This window comes from Zonotrichia leucophrys, chromosome 29 (genome assembly GCF_028769735.1).
Source record: "Zonotrichia leucophrys gambelii isolate GWCS_2022_RI chromosome 29, RI_Zleu_2.0, whole genome shotgun sequence".
In the NCBI taxonomy this organism is placed as follows: domain Eukaryota; kingdom Metazoa; phylum Chordata; class Aves; order Passeriformes; family Passerellidae; genus Zonotrichia; species Zonotrichia leucophrys.
In genome coordinates this window covers 712,416-739,157 of record NC_088198.1, presented here as the reverse complement: position 1 = coordinate 739,157, position 26,742 = coordinate 712,416, and the positions used below count along the sequence as shown (strand labels likewise).

General features: G+C 61.5%; 3 protein-coding genes and 1 long non-coding RNA gene across 9 annotated transcripts; 2 read left to right on the top strand and 2 right to left on the bottom strand.

Moving 5' to 3' along the window:
* The first annotated feature begins 547 nt into the window (after window positions 1-547).
* On the top strand, window positions 548-1,711 carry DDIT3 (DNA damage inducible transcript 3). The gene is made up of 4 exons (XM_064734808.1): window positions 548-621; window positions 783-830; window positions 921-1,072; window positions 1,166-1,711. Exons 3-4 carry the CDS (start codon window positions 944-946, stop codon window positions 1,526-1,528), a joined length of 492 nt encoding a protein of 163 aa, XP_064590878.1. The 5' UTR covers window positions 548-621; window positions 783-830; window positions 921-943; the 3' UTR covers window positions 1,529-1,711.
* Window positions 1,654-11,974, bottom strand: MARS1 (methionyl-tRNA synthetase 1). Of its 3 annotated transcripts, none has more exons than XM_064734794.1 (21): window positions 11,860-11,974; window positions 11,627-11,714; window positions 11,036-11,114; window positions 9,996-10,130; window positions 9,157-9,232; window positions 8,918-9,072; window positions 8,733-8,848; window positions 7,897-8,013; window positions 6,291-6,494; window positions 5,656-5,857; window positions 5,232-5,306; window positions 4,978-5,148; window positions 4,761-4,856; window positions 4,561-4,678; window positions 3,964-4,177; window positions 3,386-3,517; window positions 3,200-3,304; window positions 2,565-2,748; window positions 2,333-2,404; window positions 2,023-2,130; window positions 1,654-1,930 (listed from the first exon to the last, which is right to left on the bottom strand). In XM_064734794.1, the coding sequence occupies exons 1-21, from the start codon at window positions 11,960-11,962 to the stop codon at window positions 1,784-1,786; spliced, it is 2,697 nt and encodes an 898-aa protein (XP_064590864.1). In that variant the 5' UTR covers window positions 11,963-11,974; the 3' UTR covers window positions 1,654-1,783. The 3 variants fall into 3 exon arrangements, with proteins under 3 accessions (XP_064590864.1, XP_064590865.1, XP_064590863.1); XM_064734795.1 differs by having other exon boundaries at window positions 8,733-8,845; XM_064734793.1 differs by having other exon boundaries at window positions 8,733-9,072.
* Window positions 11,975-15,818: 3,844 nt separating this feature from the next.
* LOC135459138 (uncharacterized) lies at window positions 15,819-16,775 on the top strand. Of its 3 annotated transcripts, XR_010442976.1 has the most exons (6): window positions 15,949-16,067; window positions 16,161-16,214; window positions 16,299-16,329; window positions 16,376-16,510; window positions 16,557-16,609; window positions 16,687-16,763. It is a non-coding gene; the product is annotated as an uncharacterized LOC135459138 (long non-coding RNA). The 3 variants fall into 3 exon arrangements; XR_010442978.1 differs by lacking the exon at window positions 16,557-16,609 and having other exon boundaries at window positions 16,299-16,339; window positions 16,465-16,510; window positions 16,687-16,775; XR_010442977.1 differs by lacking the exons at window positions 16,299-16,329; window positions 16,376-16,510; window positions 16,557-16,609; window positions 16,687-16,763 and adding an exon at window positions 15,819-15,910 and having other exon boundaries at window positions 15,993-16,067; window positions 16,161-16,236.
* CSRNP2 (cysteine and serine rich nuclear protein 2) lies at window positions 16,014-26,528 on the bottom strand. Of its 2 annotated transcripts, XR_010442975.1 has the most exons (5): window positions 26,165-26,528; window positions 24,404-24,666; window positions 21,527-21,823; window positions 16,337-18,815; window positions 16,014-16,035 (listed from the first exon to the last, which is right to left on the bottom strand). XR_010442975.1 is itself a non-coding variant. In XM_064734805.1 (4 exons), the coding sequence occupies exons 1-4, from the start codon at window positions 26,307-26,309 to the stop codon at window positions 18,132-18,134; spliced, it is 1,389 nt and encodes a 462-aa protein (XP_064590875.1). In that variant the 5' UTR covers window positions 26,310-26,528; the 3' UTR covers window positions 16,125-18,131. The 2 variants fall into 2 exon arrangements, 1 of the variants encoding a protein (XP_064590875.1); XM_064734805.1 differs by lacking the exon at window positions 16,014-16,035 and having other exon boundaries at window positions 16,125-18,815.
* Window positions 26,529-26,742: the final 214 nt, after the last annotated feature.

Below are 26,742 nucleotides of genomic sequence, written 5' to 3'. Positions count from 1 at the left end.
CGGACCCCGCAGACAGGGGAGGGGTCCCGGGTGTGCCCCAGCCCTGCAGCCGCCCCCCGCAGCCAGAGCACGCCCATGGCGCCAGTTCTGCCCCCACAGGTGCCCCCAGGACCCCCCCGGTGCCGCCCCCTCGCCCCAGTGCCCCCCACGTGCAATGGAGGGGAGGGGATGGGGGGGCTGAGACCCCCGTTCCTTTCCCCCTCCCGCCCCTCCCGTTAATCCCGAGCGGGGAGAACGAGACCCGGTAGCACCGAGGCCCCGCCCACTCCCCGTGTTCCCCGCCCATTTCCGGACAAGCCCCGCCCCTCTCCCCTTGCGTGCCGGGGGGGCGTGGCCCATTTCCCGCCATTGCATCATCCCCGCGTGACCCCCCGCGCGCCCCTCCCTCGCGCTGGGCGGTGCCGCTCGTCTCGCCCCTGCCGCACTTCTATTGGTTGGCGCTCTCCTGCCAATCACGATTCCCACGCGCTCATTGGCTGCTGCTGGAGAGAGCGTTGCGTCATGGTGTACATAAAGCGGCGCGGCGCGGGGGGCGGGGCGCAGCGCGGGACGATGCGGACGAGGATGAGCCGGGGGCAGCGAGCGGAGCGGGGCCGGGGGGAGCCGGGACCACCCAGGAAGGTGCGGAGGGAGCGCGGGGAGCGGCCCCGGGGGGCGCTGGCCGAGGGTTCCCGCTCGGTGCCGGGAACCGGAGCGCCCGGAGCCGTCTCCGCGGCACGGGGGCCCCGAGCCCCGCACTCGGGGGTCACTGGTCCTAAGAGCATCCCCTCCTCCTTCCCCAGGCATCGAGGAGAAAGTGCGTCCTCGCCGATCACCACACCTGAGAGCAGGTAAGGGGCCACCCCCGCTATGCGCACCCCATTTGTGCACCGGGGGTCCCGCCCGGGTCACCCCTCACTCCCCTCCCGTCCCTCCCGCAGCCCGCGCCGGGCCCGAGGTGACGATGGCGGCCGAGGGGCTTTGGGGGCCGGGCGGCCCCCCCGGCTGGGAGCTGGACGGGTGGTACCAGGACCTGCAGGAGGTGCTGGCGGCGGAGCCCCCCGGGGCCGCCCCCGCCTGGGGAGCCGAGCAGGTGAGCGCGGGGCCGGCAGCGCCCCCGGGGCGGCAGCGCGGGGCGCGGGGCCCCCTCCTTCCATCACCGGCCCCGGTTCCGCTGTGTCCGCAGGAGGAGCCGGGCGCGGGCGGCTGCGGGCTGGACCTGGCCCTGGCCGAGGAGCTGCTGCAGCTGCTGGGCCCGGAGGGAGCGGCTCCGGAGGAACCCCCGGCCGCGGCCCCCGGCGGGAGCGGCCCGGCCCGGCCCGGCCCCGCCGAGGAGGCGGAGGAAGAGGAGGAGGAGAAGGCGCGGGGGGCGCGGAGGAAGCGGCGCGGCGGCGCCGGGGCCCCGCGGCAGCGGGACGGGGAGCGGCGGGTGCGGGAGCTGACGGCGCACAACGAGCGGCTCCGCGCCGAGATCCAGCGGCTCAGCGCCGAGGTGCAGCGCACCCGCGCCGCGCTCATCGACCGCATCGTCAACCTGCGCCAGCTGTAGCGGCTGCCCCGGGACAGGACCGGGACACGGACCGGGCACAGCGACAGCGGGACAAGGACTCTGCTGCCCCACAGACTGCGGGGGCAGCCCCATGGACAGATGGACATTACGGACAGACAAGTGGATGCAGCTGCTCCACGCCGTTGTACAGCTTTTGTCGTTTATTACACGTATCCAACCACACCCAGCACGGCCCAGTTTGGTTACTGGAGGCGCTGGGGCCACTCCTTGGGATGTCCCAGTTTGGGACTGGGGCTACTTCTTCCGCTTGCCCTTGGGCACCTCGGGGCTCCGTCCTTCGGCCAGCGCCAGCTGCCGCTTCAGCTCCAGCAGTTTGGCCACCTGGGCGTCCACCTGGGCCTTCTCCGCCTGGGCAGCCTTCAGCTGCCTCACCAGGTTGCCCTGGACAGGTGGGAGGAAGGATTTGAGGGTGTGATGAGGATTTGGGGGTTAAAGGCATGACCGTGTGTGCCCCATGTCCTGTCCCCCCTCACCTGCTGGGCCACCTGCTCCGTCAGCTCCTGGATCACTTTGGGGTCCCCTGGAGCCGCGGGGGTGTTGGGGGCTGGAGGGGGGGCTGAGGCCGGGGGGGGCTCTTTGGCCTGGAAAGGAAGAGATGGGGAGAATCCCCCTCATTGCTGTTGCAGGCAGGTGCAGCTCACCTGGGGCAGCACCAGGAGATACCTGGGGCTCTACAGCAGCACCTTTGCACTGGGAATGGGGAGGGGAGGGATGGGGGGTGGGGCTGCAGGTGCCCAAAGTGAAGTTGAGGGAGCTTTGGGGGGCACCTGAGCCCCCACTCACCTGCCCTCCGCCGAAGCGCTGCCGCAGGGCTTCCACCTGCTCAGGCTCCAGCTTCTGGAACAGGGGGCTCACCTGGCCACAGCAGGGACAGAGGGGTCACCCCTGGGGGGCAGCACCTGCGGCTCCCACCCAGGCAGGCAGGGCCTGCCCCGATCCCGGGGGGCACAGGCTGCGCTCCCCAGGCACTGCCCCTGCCCTGCCCCGATCCCGGGGGGCACAGGCCGTGCCGTACCGTGCCCACGCGGTGCCCGGCGGGCAGGGTGCAGGTGAGGCCGGGCCCGAGCCCGCAGCGCTCGGGGGGGATGCAGAGCTGGGCCTGGATGGCGGCGCTGACCCCGGGCACGAAGGGCTGGAGCAGCGCGGCCAGAGCGGCCGCCAGGTTCACTGCCACGCCTGTCACCGTCCCTGCGCGCTGCCTGCGGGGGGGACAGCTCGGTGACACCTCTGTGACCCCCGGGCCGTGTGCCTGTGCACTGCCTGGGGGGACAACACCTCAGCGCCCATTGTGCCGCTGTGTCCCACCCTTGTCCCCCTCGCTTGTCACTGCCCGTGCGAGGGGCCATCAGGGACCTTCCAGTGTCCCCCCAGCTCCTGGCTTCACTCCATGCCTGCCCTGTGCCCCCCACCTGTGCCAGCCCCACCCTGACAAGAGCCAGGTGTGGGGACCCCTCCATGGCACCTCCAGTCACCCTCCCCCCCTCAGATCATGGCTGTGCCCCCCTCCAGTTCCCCCAATCCCCAGCTGCGCCCCCTTCCTGTCCCCAGGTGCTCCATCCATCCATCCCTGTCCCTCTCGTGCCACCCTCCAGTTCCCCAATTGCCCCACTGTGCCCCCTCCCTGTCCCCAGGTGTCCCCTCCCTCCCTACCTGTCCCTCTCGTCGCCCTTGATGCGTTTCCAGGGCTCGTTCACCTGGATGTATTGGTTGCCATGGCGGGAGATGCCGAGCACGCACCTGAGAGCATCCCGGAGCCTGGGGGGGCACAGGGGGGGCTGAGCACCTGCAGGGCAGCCCCTGCACCCCCTCCCCGGGTCTGGGACCCCCAGCACCCACCGGACCCTCTCCATGAGCTGGTGGTACTGGCGCATCTCCAGCGTCACCCGCGCCAGCAGCCGCTGGTCCTCGGCCGTGAGCGCCATGGCGGGCACGGTGCCCCCGAAGAACTTGCACACGAACATGCCGGCCCTGCACGGGGGGACAGGTGGGGACAGGTGTGAGCGCAGCCGGGGACAGGTGGGGACAGCCCTGGGACAGGTGTGAGCACAGCTCAGGGACAGGTATGAGCACAGCCCTGGGATAGTTGGGGACAGGTGTGAGAACAATCAGGGACAGCCTGGGGACAAGTGTGAGCAGAGCCTGGGGATAGCCCAGGGACAGGTGTGAGCAGAGCCTGGGGACAGTCTGGGACAGGTGTGAGCACAGGTGTGAGCACAGCCCTGGGATAGTTGGGGACAGGTGTGAGAACAATCACGGACAGGTGTGAGCAGAGCCCGTGGACAGCTGGGGACAGGTATGAACACAGCCAGGGACAGTCTGGAGAGGTTGCAGCACAGGTGTGAGCACAGCCTGGGGGCAGTCTGGGACAGGTGTGAGCAGAGCTGTGCCCAGCCCTCTCCCCAGCAGTGCCTCACCTGTTGATGAAGTTGCCCAGGTTGTTGAGCAGCTCGGAGTTGTTCTTGAGCATGAGGTCGGCCCAGCAGAAGGCGCTGTCCTGGCCCTCGGGCCGCAGGTAGAGCAGGTAGAAGCGCCACACGTCGGCCGGGATCCCGGTGTCCTTGGCCATGTCCCCGAACACGCCCACGCCGCGGCTCTTGGAGAACTTCCCGTCCTCGTAGTTCAGGTACTCTGGGACAGGTGAGCACCCACCTGGGGCTGCGCCCTCCCAGGCGGGAAACGGCCCCAGGCAGGGCAGGAGGAGCAGGGACCCCTCACACCTGGGGACCCCTCACACCTGGGGATCCCCACACCTGGGGTTCCACAATACCTGGGGACTCCTCACACCTGGGGACCCCCAACACATGAGGACCCACCCCAGCTGGGTCTCCCCAACACCTGTGTCTCCCCTGGGGACCCGTCACACCTGGGCATCCCCAACACCTGGCGACTCCTCACACCAGGGACTCCCCAACACCTGGGGCTCCCCACACCTGTGGCTCTCTGGCTCCCCACCCTTGGGACTCCCTAACACCTGGGGACCCTCCCCACCCCTGTGTGCCCCCGGGCCGTACCTGTGGCAATCAGGTGATTCACCAAGGTGTAGTTGTCATCGGCGCCCAGCAGCGAGCAGGGGAACACCACGCTGTGGAAGGGGACGTTGTCCTTGGCCATGAAGTTGTAGAGCTCCACCTGGCCGGTAACGGGGACAGGTGGGGATGTCAGCCAGGTGTCCTGCTCTGTCCCCACCTGCACCATCACCTGGCTGTCCCACCTGCTGGGGGTTCTTCCACCAGCGCTCCCAGTGCTCCGTGTAGTTGGCGGTGATGGACAGGTACCCAATGGGGGCGTCGAACCACACGTAGAACACCTGGGGAGAGTGGGATCTACCTGAGCAGGTGAGCCCGGCAGGGAGGGCAGGACAGACCTGAGCAGGTGAGCCCGGCAGGGAGGGCCCAGCAGGGGCACCTGGGGGCTGGGGGGGCACTCACCTTGTCCCGGAAGCCGTCGAGGGGCACGGGGGTGCCCCAGGTGAGGTCGCGGGTGATGCAGCGCGGTTTGAGCCCGTCGCGCAGCCAGGTGCGCGTGATGTGCCGCGCGTTGGCCGTCCACTCACCTGCGGCCCAGGTGCGCTCCAGCCACGCCTCCAGCCGCCCCTCCAGCTGTGGGACACACGGGTGGGACACCTGGGCACCCTGGGGGGACCTGTGCCCACCTCAGTGCCCCACCCCAGGGTGCTGCTCACCTTGGGCAGGTCCAGGAACAGGTGCTGGGTGGGCGTCACCACCGGGGTCCCACGGCACAGCTTGCACTGCGGGTTCTGGGGGAAAATGGGGGGCCCAGTGTGGGGGGGGTCCCACAGGTGAGGGGAGTGGGGGTGCCCATAGGTGAAGTGGGGGGTCCCCATAGGTGGGGTAAGGGGCCAAAGCAGGAGGTGAGGGCTCAGGGTGAGTTAAGGATGTCCACAAAGGTGAGGGGAAATGGGGGTCCCCACAGGTGGGGCAAGGGGCGTTACCAAAAGTGGGAGGGGAAGGCTCAGGGTGAGTTAGGGAGGTGCACACAGGTGAGGGGATCCCCACAGGTGGAGTTGGGGTCCCAGAGGTGGCACAGGGATCCCCAAAGGTCACAGGGTCCCCCAGGTGGCACAGAGGGTCCCAGGTGCGGCCCACCTGCAGCTCCACGGCGTTGATGAGCTTCCCGCAGCGGTCGCACTGGTCGCCGCGGGCCTCGCCGTAGCCGCAGGAGGGGCAGGTGCCCTCCACGAAGCGATCGGCCAGGTAGCGCCCGCAGCGCTCGCACCTGAGCTGCTCCAGCGTGTCCTGCAGCAGGAACCCCCGCGCCAGCAGCCGCTGGAAAATGTCCTGGGCGATGCTGTGGGAGGGAGGGAATGTTGGCACAGGTACCCCAGGGCAGGTGGGGCTCAGCTGGTCTGGGGGCTCACCTGGTTCAAATGGCTCATCTGGCCTGCAGGGCCTCACCTGGTCTGGGGGCTCACCTGCCCCTCAGGCGCTCACCTGGCCCCCAGGCACTCACCTGTTCTGGGGGCTCACCTGGTCTGGGGGCTCACCTGGCCCTCAGGCGCTCACCTGGTCTAGGCTCTCACCTGCCCCTCAGGCTCTCACCTGCCCCTCAGGCTCTCACCTGGTCTAGGAGCTCACCTGGCCCTCAGGCACTCACCTGGTCTGCTGGGGGTCACCTGGTCTGGGGGCTCACCTGGCCCTTAGGGCCTCACCTGGCCCTTAGGGGCTCACCTAGTCTAGGCTCTCACCTGGTCTAGGCTCTCACCTGCCCCTCAGGCCCTCACCTGGTCTGCTGGGGCGTGGTGGTGCGGCCGAAGTGGTCGAAGGAGATGCCGAACCAGGCGTAGATGTCGGCGTGCAGGGCGTGGTAGCGGTCGCAGAGCTGGCGCGGGCTCAGCCCCTCCTGCAGCGCGCGCGTCTCCGTGGCCGTGCCGTACTCGTCCGTGCCGCACACGAACAGCGTGTTCCAGCCCCGCAGGCGGCTGTACCTGCAACACCTGGGGCTCAGGGCTGGGCACACCTGGGCTCAGCACCTGCAACACCTGGGTCAGGGCTGGGCACACCTGGGCTCAGCACCTGCAACACCTGCGGCTGAGCATGGGCACACCTGCATGGCTGGCACACCTGGGCTCAGGGCTGGGCACACCTGGGCTCAGCACCTGCAACACCTGGGGCTGAGCATGGGCACACCTGGGGCTCAGTACCTGCACACACCTGGGGCTGAGTACCTGCAACACCTGGGTCAGGGCCGGGCACACCTGGCACACCTGGGCTGAGCGTGGGCACACCTGCGCTCAGTACCTGCAACACCTGCGGCTGAGCGTGGGCACGGCTGGCACACCTGGGGCTCACTATCTGCAACACCTGGGGCTCAGTACCTGCAGTACCTGGGACTGAGTACCTGCAACACCTGGGGCTCACTGCTGGGCACACCTGGGCTCAGTACCCACAACACCTGGGGCTCAGAGCCGGGCACACCTGCTCGGCATGGTGGGCACACCTGGGCTCAGTACCTGTAACACCTGCGCTGAGCGTGGGCACGGCTGGCACACCTGGGGCTCAGTACCTGCAATACCTGGGGCTGAGCGTGGGCACAGCTGGCACACCTGCTCACTACCTGCACACACCTGGGGCTCAGCATGGGCACACCTGGGCTCAGTACCTGCAACACCTGCGCTCAGCACGGGCACACCTGGCATGGCTGGCACACCTGGCATGGCTGGCACACCTGGGCTCAGTACCTGTAACACCTGCGCTCAGCACGGGCACACCTGGCACACCTGGGCTCAGTACCTGCGCACAGCTGCGCTCAGTGCTGGGCACACCTGGGCTCAGCACAGGCACAGCTGGCATGGCTGTGGTCAGCACTTGGCACACCTGGCCTCAGCACCTGGAAGGCCTGGCACACCTGAGCTCAGCTCTGGGCACACCTGGCACACCTGGGGCTCAGCACTTGGCACACCTGGGGCTCAGCACTTGGCACACCTCTGGGGGACCTGGCTCAACTGGCAGTGAGCACCTGGCACACCTGTGTGTGGGCAGCTGTCACAGCTGGGCATGGGCACCTGTAACACCTGCAGGGCACGCCTGTCACATCTCTGGGGACACACGACACACCTGCAGAGGCACCTGTAACACCTGAGCATGAGCACGTGTGTGGACAGCTGTCACACCTGCAAGGACACCTGTGATACCTGTGCAGGTGTGCAGGCAGCACAGCCCCCCAGGTGCACACCTGGAACACCTGGACAGGTGCTCACACAGCACAGCCCCCCCCAGGTGCACACCTGCAACACCTGGACAGGTGCTCACACAGCACAGCCCCCCAGGTGCACACCTGTCCCACCTGTCCCAGCAGCACAGCCCCAGCCAGGGTTCCCCCAGGCTCACCTGGCGAAGGTGTCGGCGCTCAGCACGCAGCCGATGATGTTGCCCAGGTGAGGGACGTTGTTGACGTAGGGCAGGGCGCTGGTGATCAGCACGTTCCGCTCACCTTCCACAGGTAACCTGCCAGGGAGGGGGGTCAGGGCAGCGCCCACCTGCCCACAAACCCCCCCTCAGTGCCACCTGGGCACTCCCTCCCTCCCTCATTCACTCCCACAGGTGAGTGCCACCTGGGCATGCACACACTCCCACAGGTGAGTACCCCTGGCACACCTGTCCCCCACCTGTCCCTCACTCACACAGGTGTCCGTGGCTCCCTGGGTGTGTCACACCTGTCCCTCACTCACACAGGTGTCCGTGGCTCCCTGAGTGTGTCACACCTGTCCCTCACTCACACAGGTGTCCGTGGCTCCCTGGCTGTCAGTGTCACACCTGTCCCTCACTCACACAGGTGTCTGTGGCTCCCTGGGTGTGTCACACCTGTCCCACACCTGTCCCTCACTCACACAGGTGTCCGTGGCTCCCTGGGTGTGTCACACCTGTCCCTCACTCACACAGGTGTCCGTGGCTCCCTGGGTGTGTCACACCTGTCCCCCACCTGTCCCTCACTCACACAGGTGTCTGTGGCTCCCTGGGTGTGTCACACCTGTCCCCCACCTGTCCCTCACTCACACAGGTGTCCGTGGCTCCCTGGCTGTTCCCCACCTGTCCCTCACTCACACAGGTGTCCGTGGCTCCCTGGGTGTGTCACACCTGTCCCACACCTGTCCCTCACTCACACAGGTGTCCGTGGCTCCCTGGCTGTCAGTGTCACACCTGTCCCACACCTGTCCCTCACTCACACAGGTGTCCGTGGCTCCCGGGGCGGGGGCAGGGCCGCGGGGCCCCGTGCCCAGATCTCCACGGCGGCCGCGATGTCGTCGTCGGTCAGCGCCCGCTCGGGGCTCTCCTCGTCCTGCTGCGGGCACCCGGTGAGGGGGGCGGTGCCCACCTGCGCCCCGCCCTCCCCCCCGGGGCGGGGCCGCACCTGGGGCTCGCGGGGGGGGCCGGGCAGGTGCGGGGGGTGCTGGGCCAGGTGCGCCCGGAGCTCCCGCAGCGCCTCCGGCAGCAGCGCGGCCGCCGCCCGGCACGGCTCCAGCGCCGACACGGCCCCGAACCACGAGCGCAGCACCTGCAGCTCACCTGGGCACGGGGGGGGACAGGGGGGGTCAGCCCGGCCCGGCAGGGACACCCCCAGACCCCCGGACCCCCCCGGGCCGCTCTTACCGGGCAGACTGGTCTGGTCCTGCAGCACGGGGAACAGGCTGCCCCACACCACCACGTCAGCCACCGAGGCGGCGTCCTGGGGACACACGGACATGGAGGGACTGGGGACACTGGGAGTGTGAACTGGGGGCACTGGGAGGGACTGGGGGCACTGGGAGTGTGAACTGGGGGCACTGGGAGGGACTGGGAGTGTGAACTGGGGGCACTGGGAGGCACTGGGAGCACTGGGAGTGTGAACTGGGGGCACTGGAGGCACTGGGAGGGACTGGGGGGGACTGGGGAGTGCAAACCGGGGGTACTGGGAGGGATTGGGAATGTGAACTGGGGGCACTGGGAGTGTGAACTGGGGGCACTGGAGGGACTGGGAGCACTGGGAGGGACTGGGGGCACTGGGGACACTGGGAGTGTGACCTGGGGGCACTGGAGGCACTGGGGACACTGGGAGTGTGAACTGGGGGCACTGGGAGGCACTGAGAGCACTGGGAGTGTGAACTGGAGGCACTGAAAGGGACTGGGAGGGAGTGGGAGTGTGAACTGGGGGCAGTGGGAGTGTGAACTGGGGGCACTGGGAGAGTCATGCAGGATGAACAGAGACAGACTGGGACAAACTGGGGACACTGGGAGGGCACTGGGTGGTGCTGCCAGGTGAAGGCAGCACTGGGAGGCACTGGGAGGCACTGGGGCCGATTTCCACCCCGGGGTCAGCAGTGTCCCACCCTCCCCTCCCTCAGGCACACCTGGGCACAGGGCTGGGGACAGACCTGGGGACACAGCTGGGGCCACCCCTGTCCCGCAGGTGACATCCAGCCCATCCCCACCCCCAGGCCCCCCTCACTCACCCCGGCCAGGTGGGAGGTGCCGCTCCGGGCCAGGTGCTGCTCCAGGTGAGCCAGGAGGGGCTGCAGGAGCCCCAGGGCCTCGGGCCCCGCCCGGCCCTGAACCAGCCGCAGGTACAGGGCAGCGGCCACCGCCGGCTGGGGACACAGGGGACAGCGGGGTCACATTGGGGGACACAGCGGGGACAGAGGGGACATAACGGGGTCACATTGTAAGGATAGCAGGGACATAACGGGGTCACAGCATGGGGACACAGCGGGGTCACACTGGAGAACAGCAGGGTTACGCTGCGGGATACAGCAGGGACATAACGGGGTCACATTGTGGGGACACAACGCAATCACACTGTGGGACACAGCAGGGGACAGCGAGGACATAACAGGGTCATATAATGAGGTCACACTGGGGGCACAGCAGGGTCACAGCAGGGGGACACACAGGGAGTCACTCCAGGGGACAGCAAGGGACACAGGGGGGCACAGCAGGGGACAGCAAGGACATAACAGGGTCATATAATGAGGTCACACTGGGGGACAGAGCAGGGTCACACCCGGAGGGACACGGGGGTTCACACCAGGGGACACAGCAGGGAGGACAGTGGGGACAGCAGGGTCACATTGTGGTGGACATGGAGCACAGAGCCTCGGGGACACAGTGGGGTCACACTGGGGACACAGCGGGGTGACAGCAGGGGGACAGCAGGGTCACATTGTGGAGACACAGTGGGGTTACACCGGGGACACAGCAGAGACATAATGGGGTCACATCAAGGGACACAGAGGGAGGACAGTGGGGGACAGCAGGGTCACATTGGGGGGGACAGGGAACACAGAGCCTCGGGGACACAGCAGGGTCACACGGGGGACACAGAGGGGACATAACAAGGTCACAACATGGGGACACAGCGGGGTCACACTGGGGGGGACAGCAGGGAGGACAGGGCGCACAGAACCTCGGGGACACATCAGGGGACAGGGAGCAGAGCACTGGGGGCACACCAGGTCACACTGGGGACACACTGGGGCACACCGGGGTCTCTCACCTGCAGCTCCGTGGCCTCCCATTCCAGCCACTGCGTGGTGAGGTCGGTGGGCTCCTCCCCCCGGCACAGGTAAAAATACCTGGGAGGAGAAAAGGGGGGTCGGGGGATAAGGGGGGGTTGGGGCAGGTCCAGAGGGGTTTGGGGGAGCTTTGTTGGGGCTTTGGGGCATGCACGGGGGTGTAGGAGGATAAGGGGATGTCAGAGGAGGTTCTGGGGGTGGCTTTGGGGCAGGGCTAGGGGGGGAAGCTGGGGGCTAAGGGGGTGTCGGGGCAGGTTCTGGGGGTTTGGGAGATCGGAGCAGGTTCTGTGGGGTTTCAGGGAAGTTTGTGGGGCTTTGGGGCAGGACTTGGGGGATCAGGGGAAAGAGGGGGGGTCTGGGGAGATTCTGAGGGTTTGGGGAAGGTTTAGGGTGTTTTTGGGGCAGGGCTTGGGGCAGGTTCTGAGGGGTTTGGGGCAGAGCTCGGGAGATCAGGGTGGGTTCTGGGGGTTTGGGGTACTTTGGGGCAGGGCTGGGGGGATCGGGGCAGGTCCTGGGGATTTGGGGTGCTTTGGGGCAGGTTCTGGGGGCGCTGCCGGGCCCCCCGCACTCACTGGCAGATGGCGTTGGGAGAGAACAGCACGGTGCCGCTGTCCAGCTCCAGCCGCAGCTCCAGCTCCGGCGCGAGGGTCTGAGGCCGCTCTGTGAGGAGGGACCGGGACGGGGACCGGCTCAGGCTCGGGCTCAGGCCCTCACGGGGGCCGGGGCAGGGCCGGGCCGGGGTCAGGCCCGGGGGCGGCAGGCCCCGCCGTGCGGCCCGGGGCGGGCGTGGCGGTGCCGGTCTCACCTGCGGGGCCGCCCAGGTGCGGGCGCACGGGCGCGGGGGCGGCGGCGGCGGCCGCGAGCACCTTGAGGGCGGCGGGAGCGCCCGGCGGGACCCGGAGCCGCATGGCGGAGGGGGCGGGGCCAGCGCCGCGCGGTGGGAGGGGCCGCCATGCCCGGGGGCGGGGCCAGCGCGGGGAGCTCCGCCCCCGACACGCCCCTCTCGTCACGCACACAAATATCGCGAGAACACGGGCTGATGGGGTTGCCATGGCAACGGGGACGCGGCTGCGGGGCCGCCATGGCCGGGATGGGGGAAAGGGATAACGGGAAAACGGGAAAATGGGATAACGGGATAGCGGGGTAACGGATAGAGGGATAATGGGATAGTGGAGTAACAGGATAGGGGGATAGCGGGATAAAGGGATGGTGGGATAGCGGGACAGCAGGATGGGATAATGGGATTGTGGGATAACGGGATAACAACACGGATGGGATAACGGGATGGGAACTTGGATCAGAACTGGGATGGGATGATGGAATCCACGGGATGGGGTGGGGACTAGGATGGGATCCATGAGATAATGGGATGGGAACTGGGATGGGAATGCTGGGATGGGAATGCTGGGATGGGATAATGGGATAACGGGATAATGGGAACGATGGGAACAATGGGAACGATGGGAACAATGGGATGGGGCCCAGCCGGGTCCGGGGGCCCCCAGGTGACCCCAAACCCTTCAGGACCGAGTCCAGTCCCAGGGTCTGAAGGAACCCAAGGGCAAGGTTGGGATTTTACCCAAATTCTGTAAATTTAACCCAAACTCAGTGAACCTCACCCAAACCCCAGCGCATTTAAACTCAATTTTCATCATTTAACCCAATTTTTGTTCTATTTGACCCAGATTTCAATGGTTTAACCCAAACTTTATTAATTTTCCCCTGTTTAAGCCACAACTCCAAGCCAAGTTTAACCACTTTTTATTTTTCCACTTAAATATTCTCTTTAAATACAGCATCGTCCCGGGAAACTGCAGAAAAGCAGGAAAAATGAATAATAGTGGGGAGAAGCTTTGGATTCACTTGGTGGCATTAAATGTGGAGTTAAAATGGAAATTAAAAAAACAAAAAATGAAATTAAAATGGAATAGAAGAAAGGAAAGGAAAAAAAAATAAAGGAACTTAAAAGGGAAATTAAAAAGGAAATAAATTGAATTAAAAAAGAAAGAAGTGCAAGTAAAAATTTAATAAAGAAATAAAAAGGTAATAAAAACAGAGAAAGGAAATAAAAACAAAATTTATAAAAATTAAATTTAAAAGGGAAGGAAAATGGAATTAAAAATTAAAGGAGTCAAAAAAAGAAGTAGAAAAAAAGGAATAAAAAAATAAAGAAAGAGATCAAAATGAGATTAAAGTTCTGAAGCTGCTTTGGGCACCCTGGGGGAGGGCTGGGGGTCCCCAGGGGGTTTTGGGGGGCTGTAGCACCAGCAGGGGCAGATCCATGGAAACCAGACTGGATCAGATCCAATGGGGGAAAAGGGGAACCCCCCCTGAGCCCAGGGGTTCGGGAAAATGGGGGAAATGTGGGAATTCTGGGGTGAAATGGAGGAAATCCAGGAATTCTGGGGTGAAACTGGATAAATCTGGGAATTCTGGGGTGAAATGGGAGAAATGTGGGAATTCTGGGGTGAAATGGGAGAAATCTGAGCATTCTGAGGGGTTTGGTGTGAAACAGGATAAATCTGGGAATTCTGGGGTGAAACTGGATAAATCTGGGATTCTGAGGTTTGGGGTGAAATGGGATAAATCCAGAAATTCTGTTGTGGTTTGGGGTGCAATGGGATAAATGTGGCATTTCCATGGTTTGGGGTGCAATGGGATAAATGTGGGATTTCCATGGTTTGGGGTGCAATGGGATAAATCCAGAAATTCTGGTGTGGTTTGGGATGCAATGGGATAAATGTGGGATTTCCAAAGTTTGGGGTGCAATGGGATAAATCTGGGAATTCTGAGGTTTGGGGTGCAATGGGATAAATCCAGGATTCCATGGTTTGGGCTGAAATGGGATAAATCCAGAAATTCTGTTGTGGTTTGAGGTGAAATGGGATAAATCTGGAATTCTGAGGTTTGGGGTGCAATGGGATAAATGTGGAATTCTGGTGTAGTTTGGGGTGCAATGGGATAAATCTGGGATTTCCATGGTTTGGACTGAAATGGGATAAATCCAGAAATTCTGATGTGGTTTGGGATGCAATGGGGTAAATGTGGGATTTCCATGGTTTGGGGTGAAATGGGATAAATCTGGAATTCTGAGGTTTGGGGTGCAATGGGATAAATGTGGGATTTCCATGGTTTGGGGTGCAATGGGATAAATGTGGGATTTCCATGGTTTGGGGTGCAATGGGATAAATCTGGGATTTCCATGGTTTGGGGTGCAATGGGGTAAATGTGGGAATTCTGGTGTAGTTTGGGGTGCAATGGGGTAAATGTGGCATTTCCATGGTTTGGGGTGCAATGGGGTAAATGTGGCATTTCCATGGTTTGGGGAGCCCCAGCTCGGGGGTCCAGGGCAGGATTTGGGGTCCCTGCCCCTCTCAGGGGTAACACCGGATTTGGGGCCGTTCCTGTGGGATTTGGGCACCTCCATTTGGGCTCCTGGGGGTTTGGGGGTCACTGAGGCCTCTCCCCACCCCAAATCCCCTCTGAGGCCCCCCTGCAGCCCCTCTGGACTCCCCCAGACCCTTTGGAACCCCCCTGAACCCCTCAATGCCCCTGAATTCCCTTTTAAACCCCCTTTGAGCCCCCAAATAAACCAACTCAAACCCCATCTGAGCCCTTTTAGACTCCTCTGAACCCCCCAAAACCCTTCTTAACCCCCCCTTACACCTCCCTTCAAAAGCCTAAAAATTCCCCTTGATGCCCTCAAACCCCACTGAACTCCCCTGAATCCCCCCAAATTCCTTTTAAAGCTCCTTAAACCCCTCTGAACCCCCTTGATCTGCTAAAAACCCCTTTAACTCCCTTTATAAACCCCTTTAGCCCCCTTAAACCTCTCTGAGCCCCTAAAAACCATAAAACCCCCTCTAAACCCCTTTCAACCCCCAAAAAACCCTCAATGGCCCCATAACCCCTAAAACCCCATTTTGAACCTCCCTGAACCCCCTGTACACCCCTAAAAACCTCTCTGAGCCCCCTTAATCCCTTTTTAAACTCTTCTGAACCTCCAAATCCCATAAAAACCCTCTGAAACCCTTTCAACCCCAAAAACCCCCTCAATGCCCCCATAACCCCTAAAACCCCACTCTGAGTCCCCTTAAACCCATTTTTAAACGCTCCTGAACCCCTAAATCCCAGAAAAACCCCTCTGAACCCCTTTCAAGTCTATAAGAACCTCCTCAATGACCTCAAAACCTCTAAAGACCCCACTCTGAGCCCCCTTAAATTCCTTTTAAAGCTCCTTAAACCCTTCAGAACCCCCTTGATCTGCTAAAAACCCTTTAACTCCCTTTATAAACCCCTTTAGACCCAACTGAACCCCTTTAGCCCCCCTTAAACCTCTCTGAACCCCTAAAATCCCCTCTAAAACCCTTTCAACCCCCAAAAATCCCTCAATGGCCCCATAACCCCTAAAACCCCACTCTGAGTCCCCTTAAATCCCTCAAATTAAGGAGCTTTTAAAGCTCCTTAAACCCCTCTGAACCCCCTTGATCTGCTAAAACCCCCTTTAACTCCCTTTATAAACACCTTTAGCCCCCCTTAAACCTCTCTGAACCCATAAAAACCCCTCTGAAACCCTTTCAACCCAAAAAAACCCTCAATGCCCCCATAACCCCTAAAACCCCACTCTGAGTCCCCTAAAATCCCCCCATGGGGCACAGGTGACCCCCAGGAGCACCAGGGGACCCCCAAACCTGGTGAGGGGCAGAGCCCAGAGTGGGAAATCTGCTGGAGAAGCCGATGGTGGAACCAAAAGAATTGGGGGGGGGGGCAGCAGCTGGGTTGGGGGGTTTGGGAGCCTGGAGAGTGCAGGTGGGCAGGGCCTGGGGGCACAGGGACCACAAGGTGAGCAGGTCCAGGTGAGCAGATGCAGGGCTACAAGTCCCACAAAGTGAGCAGGTCCTGGTGAGCAGGTCCCACAAGGTGAGCAGGTCCTACAAGGTGAGCAGGTCCAGGCACACAGGTCCCACAAGGTGAGGAGGTCCTGGGAGTGCTCAGGTTAGCAGGTCCCACAAGGTGAGGAGGTCCCACAACACGAGCAGGTCCTGGGAGTGCTCAGATGAGCAGATCCAGGTGAGCAGGTCCCACAACATGAGCAGGTCCCACAAGGTGAGCAGATCCAGATTAGCAGATCCCACAAAGTGAGCAGGTCCAGGTGAGCAGGTCCCACAACATGAGCAGGTCCCACAAGGTGAGCAGGTCCAGAGGCACAGATCCCACAAGGTGTGAGCAGATCCAGATGAGCAGGTCCCACAGTCTGTAGGGTCCAGGTGAGCAGGTCCTACAAGGTGAGCAGATCCAGGGACACAGATCCAGGTGAGCAGGTCCCACAAGGTGTGAGCAGGTCCTGGTGAGCAGGTCCCACAACATGAGCAGGTTCAGGTGAGCAGGTCCCACTGTCTGTAGGGTCCAGGTGAGCAGGTCCTACAAGGTGAGGAAGTCCAGGTGAGCAGATCCAGGTGAGGAGGTCCCATAACATGAGCAGGTTCAGGTGAGCAGATCCAGGGACACAGATCCAGGTGAGCAGGTCCTGGGAGCGCTCAAGTGAGTAAATGCAGGTGAGCAGATCCCACAACATGAGCAAGTCCAGGTGAGCAGATCCAGGTGAGCAGATCCAGCAGTCTGTAGGGTTCAGGTGAGCAGATCCAGCAGTCTGTAGGGTTCAGGTGAGCAGATCCCACAAGATGAGCAGATCAGGGACACAGATCCAGGTGAGCAGATCCCGCAGTCTGCAGGGTCCAGGTGAACACAATGCAGTTTTGGGGCACAGTCCCAAGCAGGTGAGCAGATCCCAGAATCCAGGAGCGTCCAGGTGAGCCAATCCCCAGGTCAGAGCCAGCAGAGCAGGCAGCCCCACCCCACATCCCAAATTCCCCTCTCCTGCCCCTCCCCGGGCTGAAGGCAAAAGAGAGGGAAAAGCCCCAGAAATGAGAAGTTTCACCCCAAGGCAGACCCCAGGAAGGTCTGGAGCACAGGTGGGTGTCCCGTGAATCCCAGCCCAAGGAAGGGCTGGAAGCACCAGGTGAGGCTGGGGAATCCACACCTGGAGAACCTGAATCCATCCCAGTCTGACCAGTCTGATGCCAGGGGAGATGCCCGGAGCCAGAGGGAGCACAGGTGAGCAGGAGCAGCTGAGGAGGGAGCTGCAGGTGCTGTGGGAATTCAGGAACAGCAGGAGCTGCACACCTGGGCACACCTGAGGGCTCTGCTGGCACCATGGGATGGATCCTGGGCTGGAGGCAGGAACAGTTCTTTGGGAAACAAAGCCAGGTGAGGTCACCTGCATGGATGGATGGCTGGAGCTCACCTGGGATGGGCAGGAGCCAGGTGAGAGCTCAGGGGCCAGGCAGGAGCAGGTGCCACTGCATCCATGGCACACCTGGGCACACCTGCAGGGCTCTGCAGGAGCACCTGGACACCCAGAGCCCACCTGCAGCGGGCCAGGACCACAGGTAGGGACAGGGACACTCCTGCACCCTCACGTCCCAAATGTGGTCCCTGCAGGGGCAGCTCCAACCCCTCAGCAGCTGCTGGAGGCACCTCCCAGCACGGAATGAACGTTCCAGAAGGTTCCCACAGGTACAGGTGAGCAGTTCCAGGTGATGGAGGAGCCAACGAGGAGGTGAAGTTGGTTCAACCCCCCAGAATTTCCAGGTGAGGTCGGGGACTCCAGCCTTGAGTCTCTTGTGCCAGTTCCAGGTGTTTCCCAGCTGCAGGTGAGTGGGAGCATCACCTGCACGAGGTGGCCCAGGTGAAACATTCATTAAACAAACAGCAATTAGGGAAAAACTGATTTTCCCTTAAAAACAAGGAAAGTGGAGGCAGCCAGGGGGACAGAGCTGCTGTGGGATCCAGGAGGCTCCAGCTCAGGTGAGTCCTGGCACAGGTGAGCTCTGCCAGGTGGGATGGAGAGCAGGAGGGATCCCAGAGGCTGCAGCTCAGGTGAGTCCTGGTGACCCCAACCAGGTGAGAGAAGGACTCCTGGCCCTGGGCCAGGCGAATCCTCTGTCCAGAGCAGCCCCCACCAATTAAATAATCAATCCATGGAATAAATAATGGAGCCACAGGGCCTGAGGCCGCTCATATGGGCAGGTGGGGCTGCTCCAGGTGCTCTGGGAGGTTTTGGGGCGCTCCCTCCTTGCTCGCAGGGACAGGTGGGACCCCCAGCTCCTTCCCGGGGGGGCTGGAGGCCGGAGCTGGGGGCTCCACGTGCCCACTGCCCCCCTTGGCAGGTGCCCGAGGCTCCAGCTGGCACAGGAGCCCGGGGGCATCGGGCAGGTAGGGCTGGGAGCCCCCCTGGCCCTGGGGGTAGCACAGCACAGGGGACTCCAGCGGGAACTGGGCGGGGATGAGGAGGGTGGAGCCGAGCCCGGGGCACGGGGCAGCCTTCACCTGCCAGGGGTCATCCAGGGGCTCCCCCAGCACGCAGAGCCCGCCCCCCTCTCCCCCAGAGCCGCTTCCAGAGTCTTCCTCAGCCTTCAGCCTCTCCAGCTCCTCGGCCGTCTGCAGGTGCAGCACCGCCCGCTCGTTCTCGGCCAGGTACTCCTGGAAGTCCTGAGTCTCGGGGGGCTGGGGGGGCGGCCAGCTGGGGCCCGCAGCTCCTTCCTCCTCCTCCTCCTCGCCCTGGCGCCGGCTCTCCAGCTCCAGCTTCATCAGCGTGTGCAGGAAGTGCGTGCGCACCCGCAGCGGGTTGAACTCGATGCGCCCGGCCACGTTCCCACAGCCGTCCCGCGAGCACCCGCAGGGGAACGAGGTGCGATCCACCTGGGGACAATGACAGGGACAGGTGAGAGCCTGCAGGGTCCAAATCCCACCCCAATGACAGGTGAGAGCCTGCAGGGACCCTGCCAGCCTGACCCCACCCCAAACATCCCAGGAGCATGGGAGGAGCACAGGAACGAGGTGCGATCCACCTGGGGATAGGGACAATGACAGGGACAGGGACAGGTGAGAGCCTGCAGGAGCCCTGCCAGCCTGAATCCCACCCCAAACATCCCAGGAACAGCCACATGGGAACAAGGTGCAATCCACCTGGGGACAGGGACAGGTGGGACCCTGCCAGCCTGAACCCACCCCAAACATCCCAGAAGCATGGGAGGAGCACAGGAATGACGTGAGATCCACCTGGGGATAGGGACGGGGACAGGTGAGACCCTGCAGGGTCCAAATCCCACCCCAATGACAGGTGAGACCCTGCAGGGACCCTGCCAGCCTGAACCCACCCCAAACATCCCAGGAACAGCCATATGGGAACGAGGTGCGATCCATCTGGGGACAGGACGGGGACAGGTGAGAGCCTGCAGGGTCCAAATCCCACCCCAATGATGGGTGAGACCCTGCAGGAGCCCTTCCACCCTAAATCCCAGCCCAAACATCCCTGGAGCAGCCACATGGGAACAAGGTGCAATCCACCTGGGGACAGGGACAGGTGAGACCCTGCAGGGTCCAAATCCCACCCCAAACATCCTGGTGGGGCTTTGTCTTGGGAGCAGCCACATAGGAACAATGTACGATCCACCTGGGGACAGGGACAGGTGAGACCCTGCAGCGTCCAAATCCCACCCCAATGGTAGGGCTGGGACCCTGCAGGAGCCCTCCAGGGTCTAAATCCCACCCCAAAACATTCTGGTGGGGCTTTGTCCCAGGAGCAGCTGCACAGGAATGAGGTGCCATCCACCTGGGGACAATGACGGGGACAGGGTGAGACCCTGCAGGGTCCAAATCCCACCCCAAGGACAGGGCTGGGACCCTGCAGGAGCCCTCCCAGTCTGGATCCCACCCCAGACATCGTGGTGGGGCTTCATCCCAGCCAGGTGTCTCCATTAGGAGGATGTGAACAGGTGGAAGATCCCACAGGATCCCCCCAGAGCCTGAATCCCACCCCAAACATGGTGGTGAGGTGTTATCCCAGCCAGGTGTCTCCATTGGGAGGATGTGAACAGGTGTGGGACCCTGCAGGAGCCCTCCAGGGTCCAAATCCCACCCCAAACATCCTGGTGAGGTTTTATCCCAGCCAGGTGTCTCCACTGGGAGGATGTGGACAGGTGTGGGACCCTGCAGGAGCCCTCCAGGGTCCAAATCCCACCCCAAACATCCTGGTGGGGTTTTATCCCAGCCAGGTGTCTCCACTGGGAGGATGTGAACAGGTGGAGGATCCCACAGGATCCCATCTGGATTCCACCCTCCATTCCCCCAGAGCCTGAATCCCACCCCAGATCCCACCTGGAGAGCAGGAATTTGGGCTGGGGAGGAGTTTATGCATTCCAGGTATGGCCCAAACACACCTGGAGCTGCTCCTGGAGGAACCAGAGCTCTCCAGCACCTGTTGGAGCCCAGGTGCCCCAGCTGGCACCCTCTGCTCCCCCAAGGAGCAAGGACAGGGCACAGCGGGTGTGCCCCGAGGCCCACCTGTGCCCCCTTATCCCAGCTCACCTGGCACTGGATGCCCTCACCTGGCACACAAAGACCAGCCTTGGCCCCCTCCCTGGTCTCTCCTGGCACTGGATGCCCTCACCTGGCACTGGATGCCATCACCTGGCACACAATGACCAGCCTGGCCCCTCTCTGTGTCTCACCTGGCACTGGGTGCCCGCCTGGCTGCAGGCACAGGTGCGTGGCTCACAGGTGAGGTGGCAGTGGCACCCGCACTGCTCCTGGGTCTGGGTGCCCTCACCTGGCACACAATGACCAGCCTGACCCCCTGCCCAGCCTCACCTGGCACTGGATGCCCGCCTGACCCCCCCCCCACCCATGTCTCACCTGGCACTCGATGCCTGCCTGGCCCCCCTATGTGTCTCCCCTGGCACACAATGACCACCCCAGACCCCTCCCATGTCTCACCTGGCACTGGATGCCCGCCTGGCTGCAGGCACAGGTGCGTGGCTCACAGGTGAGGCGGCAGTGGCACCCGCACTGCCCTGGGTCTGGGTGCCCTCACCTGGCACACCTGGCTCACAGTGACCAGCCTGGCCCCTCTGTGTGTCTCACCTGGCACCGGATGCCCTCACCTGGCACACAATGACCACCCCAGACCCCTCCCATGTCTCACCTGGCACTGGATGCCCGCCTGGCACCCCCATGTCTCACCTGGCACTGGATGCCCGCCTGGCACCCCCATGTCTCACCTGGCACTGGATGCCCGCCTGACCCCCCCCATGTCTCACCTGGCACTGGATGCCCTCACCTGGCACACAATGACCAGCCTGGCCCCTCTGTGTGTCTCACCTGGCACTGGATGCCCTCACCTGGCACTGGATGCCCGCCTGGCACCCCCATGTCTCACCTGGCACTGGATGCCCACCTGGCACCCCCATGTCTCACCTGGCACTGGATGCCCGCCTGGCACACAATGACCACCCCAGACCCCTCCCACGTCTCACCTGGCACTGGATGCCCACCTGGCACCCCCATGTCTCACCTGGCACTGGATGCCCTCACCTGGCACTGGATGCCCGCCTGGCACCCCCATGTCTCACCTGGCACTGGATGCCCGCCTGGCTGCAGGCGCAGGTGCGCGGCTCGCAGGTGAGGCGGCAGTGGCACCCGCACTGCTCGCGGGACAGGCGCAGCGCCCGCAGCTCCTGGCGCTCCTCGGCGTCGATCCGGCGCACGCCCGAGGCGCGCAGCAGCGCCCGGCGCCGCTTGGTGGGCAGCGGCTGCAGGTAGAAATAATCGCCCACCTCCACCTGCCCCACGTCCAGGTCATCGTCCGACACGTCGGCCAGGGTCAGCCCCGCCGCCTCGGCCGACGGCACCGTCCCGTTCTGGGTCAGCTGGGAGGGAGAAGGGTTGAAAATCTGAACGAGATCAGCACAAAATCACCCCCAAAATTACATTAATTCACCCATTTTGTGGTAGATAGGGACAGGCAATCAGAACGTGACAGAAAGTGGCAGGATTCCTTTTCCCCTGGTCCCCTGAGATAAGAGATCACCCTAAGAATGTAACCAGGAATGCAGCCCCCTAACGATAGCAATGCTGGTAACCTTCCACTCCTTACTAACCACAGATGGTACTGCAGACCCCTCTGATGCAGAGAAGCCCCTTAGACTATAAAACCCCCGAGAGGAGACAAGAAAAGCCTTTGCCCATCTGCCACATCGGTATCTGCGTGCTCTTTGGCCCGAGCGACCCTGGAGAGTTTAAGTCACCGTGCTGCTCCTCAAAACCAGGTTGCCTTGCCTTGTATCAAAAAGCAACACCATTTTCACTCTACTTCCCTCCAAAATTTTAAATTACCCCGTCATTACTCCCTGCAAATGCTCAGAATTTCCTTCCAAACTTTTGGAAAGGCACTGCCAGATTGACCCCAGAACCCCTGATCACCCCCAGGTGCCACCCAGGTGTTTCCCACACTGATTTTCCCCTGTACCTCCCAAGATCCCCCCAAAGTGTTTCCCACCTGGATTCCCCCCAGTTTGCTCCTTTTCCAACCTCACCCAGGCATTTTTCACTTCCCCCCCCAAGGGCTTTTCCACCTGCCCACCACCAAACCCATTCAGCCATTCCCCACCTGGATTCTGCTCTCCCTCCCCAGGTATTCTCCACCCAGACACCCTCTGTCACCCCAAATCCCCTCCAGGTGTTCTCCACCTGGGTCCCCCACTGCTGCTCCTCCAGATATTTCCCACTTGCATTCTGCCCTCCTTCTCCAGCTAACTCCCACCTGGATTCCCCATCCCTCCCCAGCTATTTCCCACCTGTCTTCTGCCCTCCATCTCCAGGTATTTCCCACCTGGATTCCGTCCTTCCACTCCAGGTATTTCTCACCTGGATTCCCCCTCTCTCCCTCCCTCCCCAGCCATTTCCCACCCAGATTCTGCTCTCCCTCCTCAGGTATTCTCCACCCAGACACCCTCTGTCACCCCAAATCCCCTCCAGGTGTTCTCCACCTGGCTCCCCCACTGCTGCTCCTCCAGGTATTTCCCACCTGGATTCCACCTTCCCTCTCCAGCTATTTCCCACTTGGATTCTGCCCTCCTTCTCCAGGTATTTCCCACCTGGATTCCCCCCTCCCTCCCTAAGTATTCCCCATCTGGATACCCCTCCCTCTCCAGGTATCTCCCACCTAGATTCCCTCTCCCTCCCTCTCCAGCTATTTCTCACCTGGATTCCACCCTCCTTCTCCAAGTATTCCCCACCTGGATTCCACCCTCCCTTTCCAGCTATTCCCCACCTGGATTCTGCCCTCCCCCTCCATGTATTTCCCACCAGGATGCTGCCCTCCATCTCCAGGTATTCCCCACCTGGATTCCGCCCTCCCTCCCCAGGTATTTCCCACCTGGATTCCCCTTCCCTGTCTCCCTCTCTCCCTCCCCAGCTCTTTCCCACCTGAAAACCACCCTCTCTCCCCAAGTATTCCCCACCTGGATTCCCCCTCCCTCTTCAAGTATTTCCCACCTGGATTTTGTCCTTCCACTCCAGGTATTTCTCACCTAGATTCTCCCCATCCCCTCCCCAGGTATCTCCCACTTGGATTCCCCCTCTCTCCCCCCTTCACCCCCAAGTATTTCCCACCTGAATTCCACCCTCTCTCCCCAAGTATTCCCCACCTGGATTCCCCTTCCCTGTCTCCCTCTCTCTCTCCCCAGCTATTTCCCACATGAATTCCCCTCTCTCTCCCCAAGTATTTCCCACCTGGATTCCACCCTCCCTTTCCATGTATTCCCCACCTGGATTCTGCCTTCCCTCCCCAAGTATTCCCCACCCGGATTCCCCTTCTCTCCCAGCTATTCTCCACCTGAATTCCCTCTCACTCCCTAGGTATTCCCCACCTGGATCCCCCTCTGTCCCCAGGTATTTCCCACCTGGATTCCCCTTCCCTGTCTCCCTCCCTCCTTCCCTCCCCAGCTATTTCCCACCTGGATTCCACCCTCCTTCTCCAAGTATTCCCCACCTGGATTCCCCCTCCCTCTCCAGGTATTTCCCACACGGATCTCCCTTCCCCCACCCAAGTATTCCCCACCTGGATTCCATCCTCCCTCTTCAAGTATTTCCCACCTGGATTTTGTCCTTCCACTCCAGGTATCTCCCACCTACATTCCCCCCATCCCCTCCCCAGCTATTTCCCACCTGAATTCCACCCTCTCTCCCCAAGTATTTCCCACCTGGATTTCACCCTCCCTCCCTCCCCAAGTATTCCCCACCCGGATTCCCCTTCTCTCCCAGCTATTCTCCACCTGAATTCCCCCTCACTCCCTAGGTATTCCCCTTCCCTGTCTCCCTCTCTCCCTCCCCAGCTCTTTCCCACCTGAATTCCACCCTCTCTCCCCAAGTATTTCCCACCTGGATTTCACCCTCCCCATGTGTTCCCCACCTGGATTCCCAGGCCATCCCTCCCCGTTCCCCCTCACCTCTCTCCTCCTGGCGCGCAGTTTCTCCCGCCGCAGGTGCTGCCGCAGGTGCTGCCGGTGGCTCACCTGGCGCAGGTGAGCGAACTGGCTGAGGCTGTACCTGCGGGCGCGGTGGTGCCGCGGGGCCATGCCCAGGGAGCTGCCCCCGGCGCTGGGCACGCAGGTGAAGCCCTGGCGCCGGGCAAAGTAATAAACGGTGACCTGGGCAAAGCGCACGCGCTTCCCGCCCCGGCGCGCCCGGGAGCGCCGCAGGATGGACGGGGCTGCGGGCACAGAGGGGCCACAATGAAAACACACCCCCAAAATGACACAAAATTCACCCATTTTCCCTCCAAAATTTAAAATTACCCTGTAATTCCCCAGTGCAAAAGGTCAGAATTCCGCTCCAGGTTCCCTACAAACTCACCCCATTAAAACTCCCTCAAAATCCCTCCCCAGCACCTCTAAAATTTCCCAAAATTCAAAGGAAATTCATGCTGGGCAAAGTGCCACAGGATGGACGGCACTGCGGGCATAGCGCGGGTCAGAGCTGGCCAGCACAACATCACCCCCAAAATTATACAAAATTCACCCATTTTCCCTCCATTTCCCTCCAAAATTTAAAAATCCCCTTTGTTTCCCCTTAACTTCTCCCTGCAAATGCTCAGAATTCCCCTCTAGGTTCCCTACAAACTCACCCCATTAAAACTCCCTCAAAATCCCTCCCCAGCACCTCTAAAATTTCCCAGAATTCAAAGGAAATTCATGCTGGGCAAAGCACTGCAGGATGGACGGGGCTGCGGGCACAGAGGGGCCACAATGAAAACACACCCCCAAAATTACACAAAATTCACCCATTTTCCCTCCATTTCCCTCCAAAATTTAAAAATCCCCTTTATTTCTCCTTAATTCTTCCACTGTATGTGCTCAGAATTTCCTTCCAAACTCACCCAGTCAAAATTCCCTCAAAATCCCTCCCCAGCTCCTCTTAAATTTCCCAAAATTCAAAAGAAATTCATGCTGGGCAAAGCGCCACAGGATGGACGGGTCTGTGGGCACAGCACGGGTCAACACAAGATCACCCCCAAAATTACATTAAATTCACGCATTTTCCCTCTATTTCCCTCCAAAATTTAAAATTACCCTCTAATTCCCCCCTGCAAATGCAAAACCCTCAAAATTCCCCTCCAGGTTCCCCCAAAAATCCTTTCTCAACTTCTCCAAAGTTTCCCAATTTTCAAAGGAAATTCGAGTGCCATGAACTACCCAAATAATTCCCCATGAATGCCCCAATTCCCCAAACTTTCAAAAAATCCAAGAAATTCCCCCAGGCCCCCAAAAAGTAAAAAAATTCCTCTGAATTTCCCTGAAATATAAAAAAAAATCTCAGGGTTGTTCCTCAAATTCTAAAGACTCATCAGAAATTAAAAAAAAATAAAATATTCACCAATTTAAAAAAAAATCCCCAAAATTAAAAACCCCAAATTCCCTGAAATTAAAAATCCCCAAATTCCCCAAAATTAAAAATCCCCAAACCCAATTAAAAATCCCCAAACCCAAAATTACTATTTTCTAAAACTGAAAACCCAAAAGTTCTCCACCCAAAAATTGCTACGAAATCCCCCCACAATTCCAATAAATCCCACACCATTCCCTACCACTCCCCAAAAAAATCCCCCACACCACCCAAATTCCCGAAACCCATTAAAAAAAACCCCCAGAATTCCCAAAAATAAATGAAAAATTCTCCCGGAACCCCGCCCACAGCCGGCCCCGGCTCACGGGCGGCGCTGCCGGTGCTGCCGCCGCTGTCGCAGCTGTCGCCGCTGTCGCTCGTGGCGATCTCGTCGTCCGAGGCGACCGATCCCGATCCCGGTCCCGCATCCTCCTGTTTGCGCTTGATCCCGGCGCTCGGGAGCGCGGCCATCGGGGCTCGGCTCGCATGGAGAGCCCGGCGGGGACCGGACGGGCCCGGAGCGGCCTGCGGAGGGAGAGCGGCGGGACACGGTGGGTCAGGGCCCGGTAAATCCCCGGGTAAATCCCCCGGTCCAACTGCGGGTCCAGCCCTGGTGTTTGTGTTTCAGGAGTCATGGCTGGCTCGGGATGGGCAGGAGATGCTCGGGGTTCTCCGAGGGTTCTGCTCTGCCCATGCCGGAGAATTGCCGGGCCCACGGGAGCTCCCTCCCCGTGCCGGCCCATGAGGGGGATGTCCACACAAACAAACACTCACTCCAGCTTTTCCACACAAACACTCACCCCAGCTTCTCCACACGGCAATCTCCACACAAACATTCACCCCAGCTTTTCCACACAAACACTCACCCCAGCTTCTCCACACAAACACTCACCCAGCTTTTCAC

Excerpts from the sequence above, each read along its gene's own strand:
- DDIT3 (XM_064734808.1), top strand. The coding sequence starts at position 944 with ATGGCGGCCGAGGGGCTTTGGGGGCCGGGCGGCCCCCCCGGCTGGGAG. Across the intron at positions 1,073-1,165 it reads CCGCCTGGGGAGCCGAGCAG|GAGGAGCCGGGCGCGGGCGG; the intron begins GTGAGCGCGGGG and ends CTGTGTCCGCAG.
- MARS1 (XM_064734793.1), bottom strand. The coding sequence starts at position 11,962 with ATGCGGCTCCGGGTCCCGCCGGGCGCTCCCGCCGCCCTCAAGGTGCTC. Across the intron at positions 3,305-3,385 it reads CAGCTCATGGAGAGGGTCCG|GCTCCGGGATGCTCTCAGGT; the intron begins GTGGGTGCTGGG and ends GTGCCCCCCCAG. Across the intron at positions 1,931-2,022 it reads CGGAGCAGGTGGCCCAGCAG|GGCAACCTGGTGAGGCAGCT; the intron begins GTGAGGGGGGAC and ends CCACCTGTCCAG.
- CSRNP2 (XM_064734805.1), bottom strand. The coding sequence starts at position 26,309 with ATGGCCGCGCTCCCGAGCGCCGGGATCAAGCGCAAACAGGAGGATGCG. Across the intron at positions 24,667-26,164 it reads CAGCACCGGCAGCGCCGCCC|CCCCGTCCATCCTGCGGCGC; the intron begins GTGAGCCGGGGC and ends CTGTGCCCGCAG. Across the intron at positions 18,816-21,526 it reads AGGCGGGCATCCAGTGCCAG|GTGGATCGCACCTCGTTCCC; the intron begins GTGAGACATGGG and ends CATTGTCCCCAG.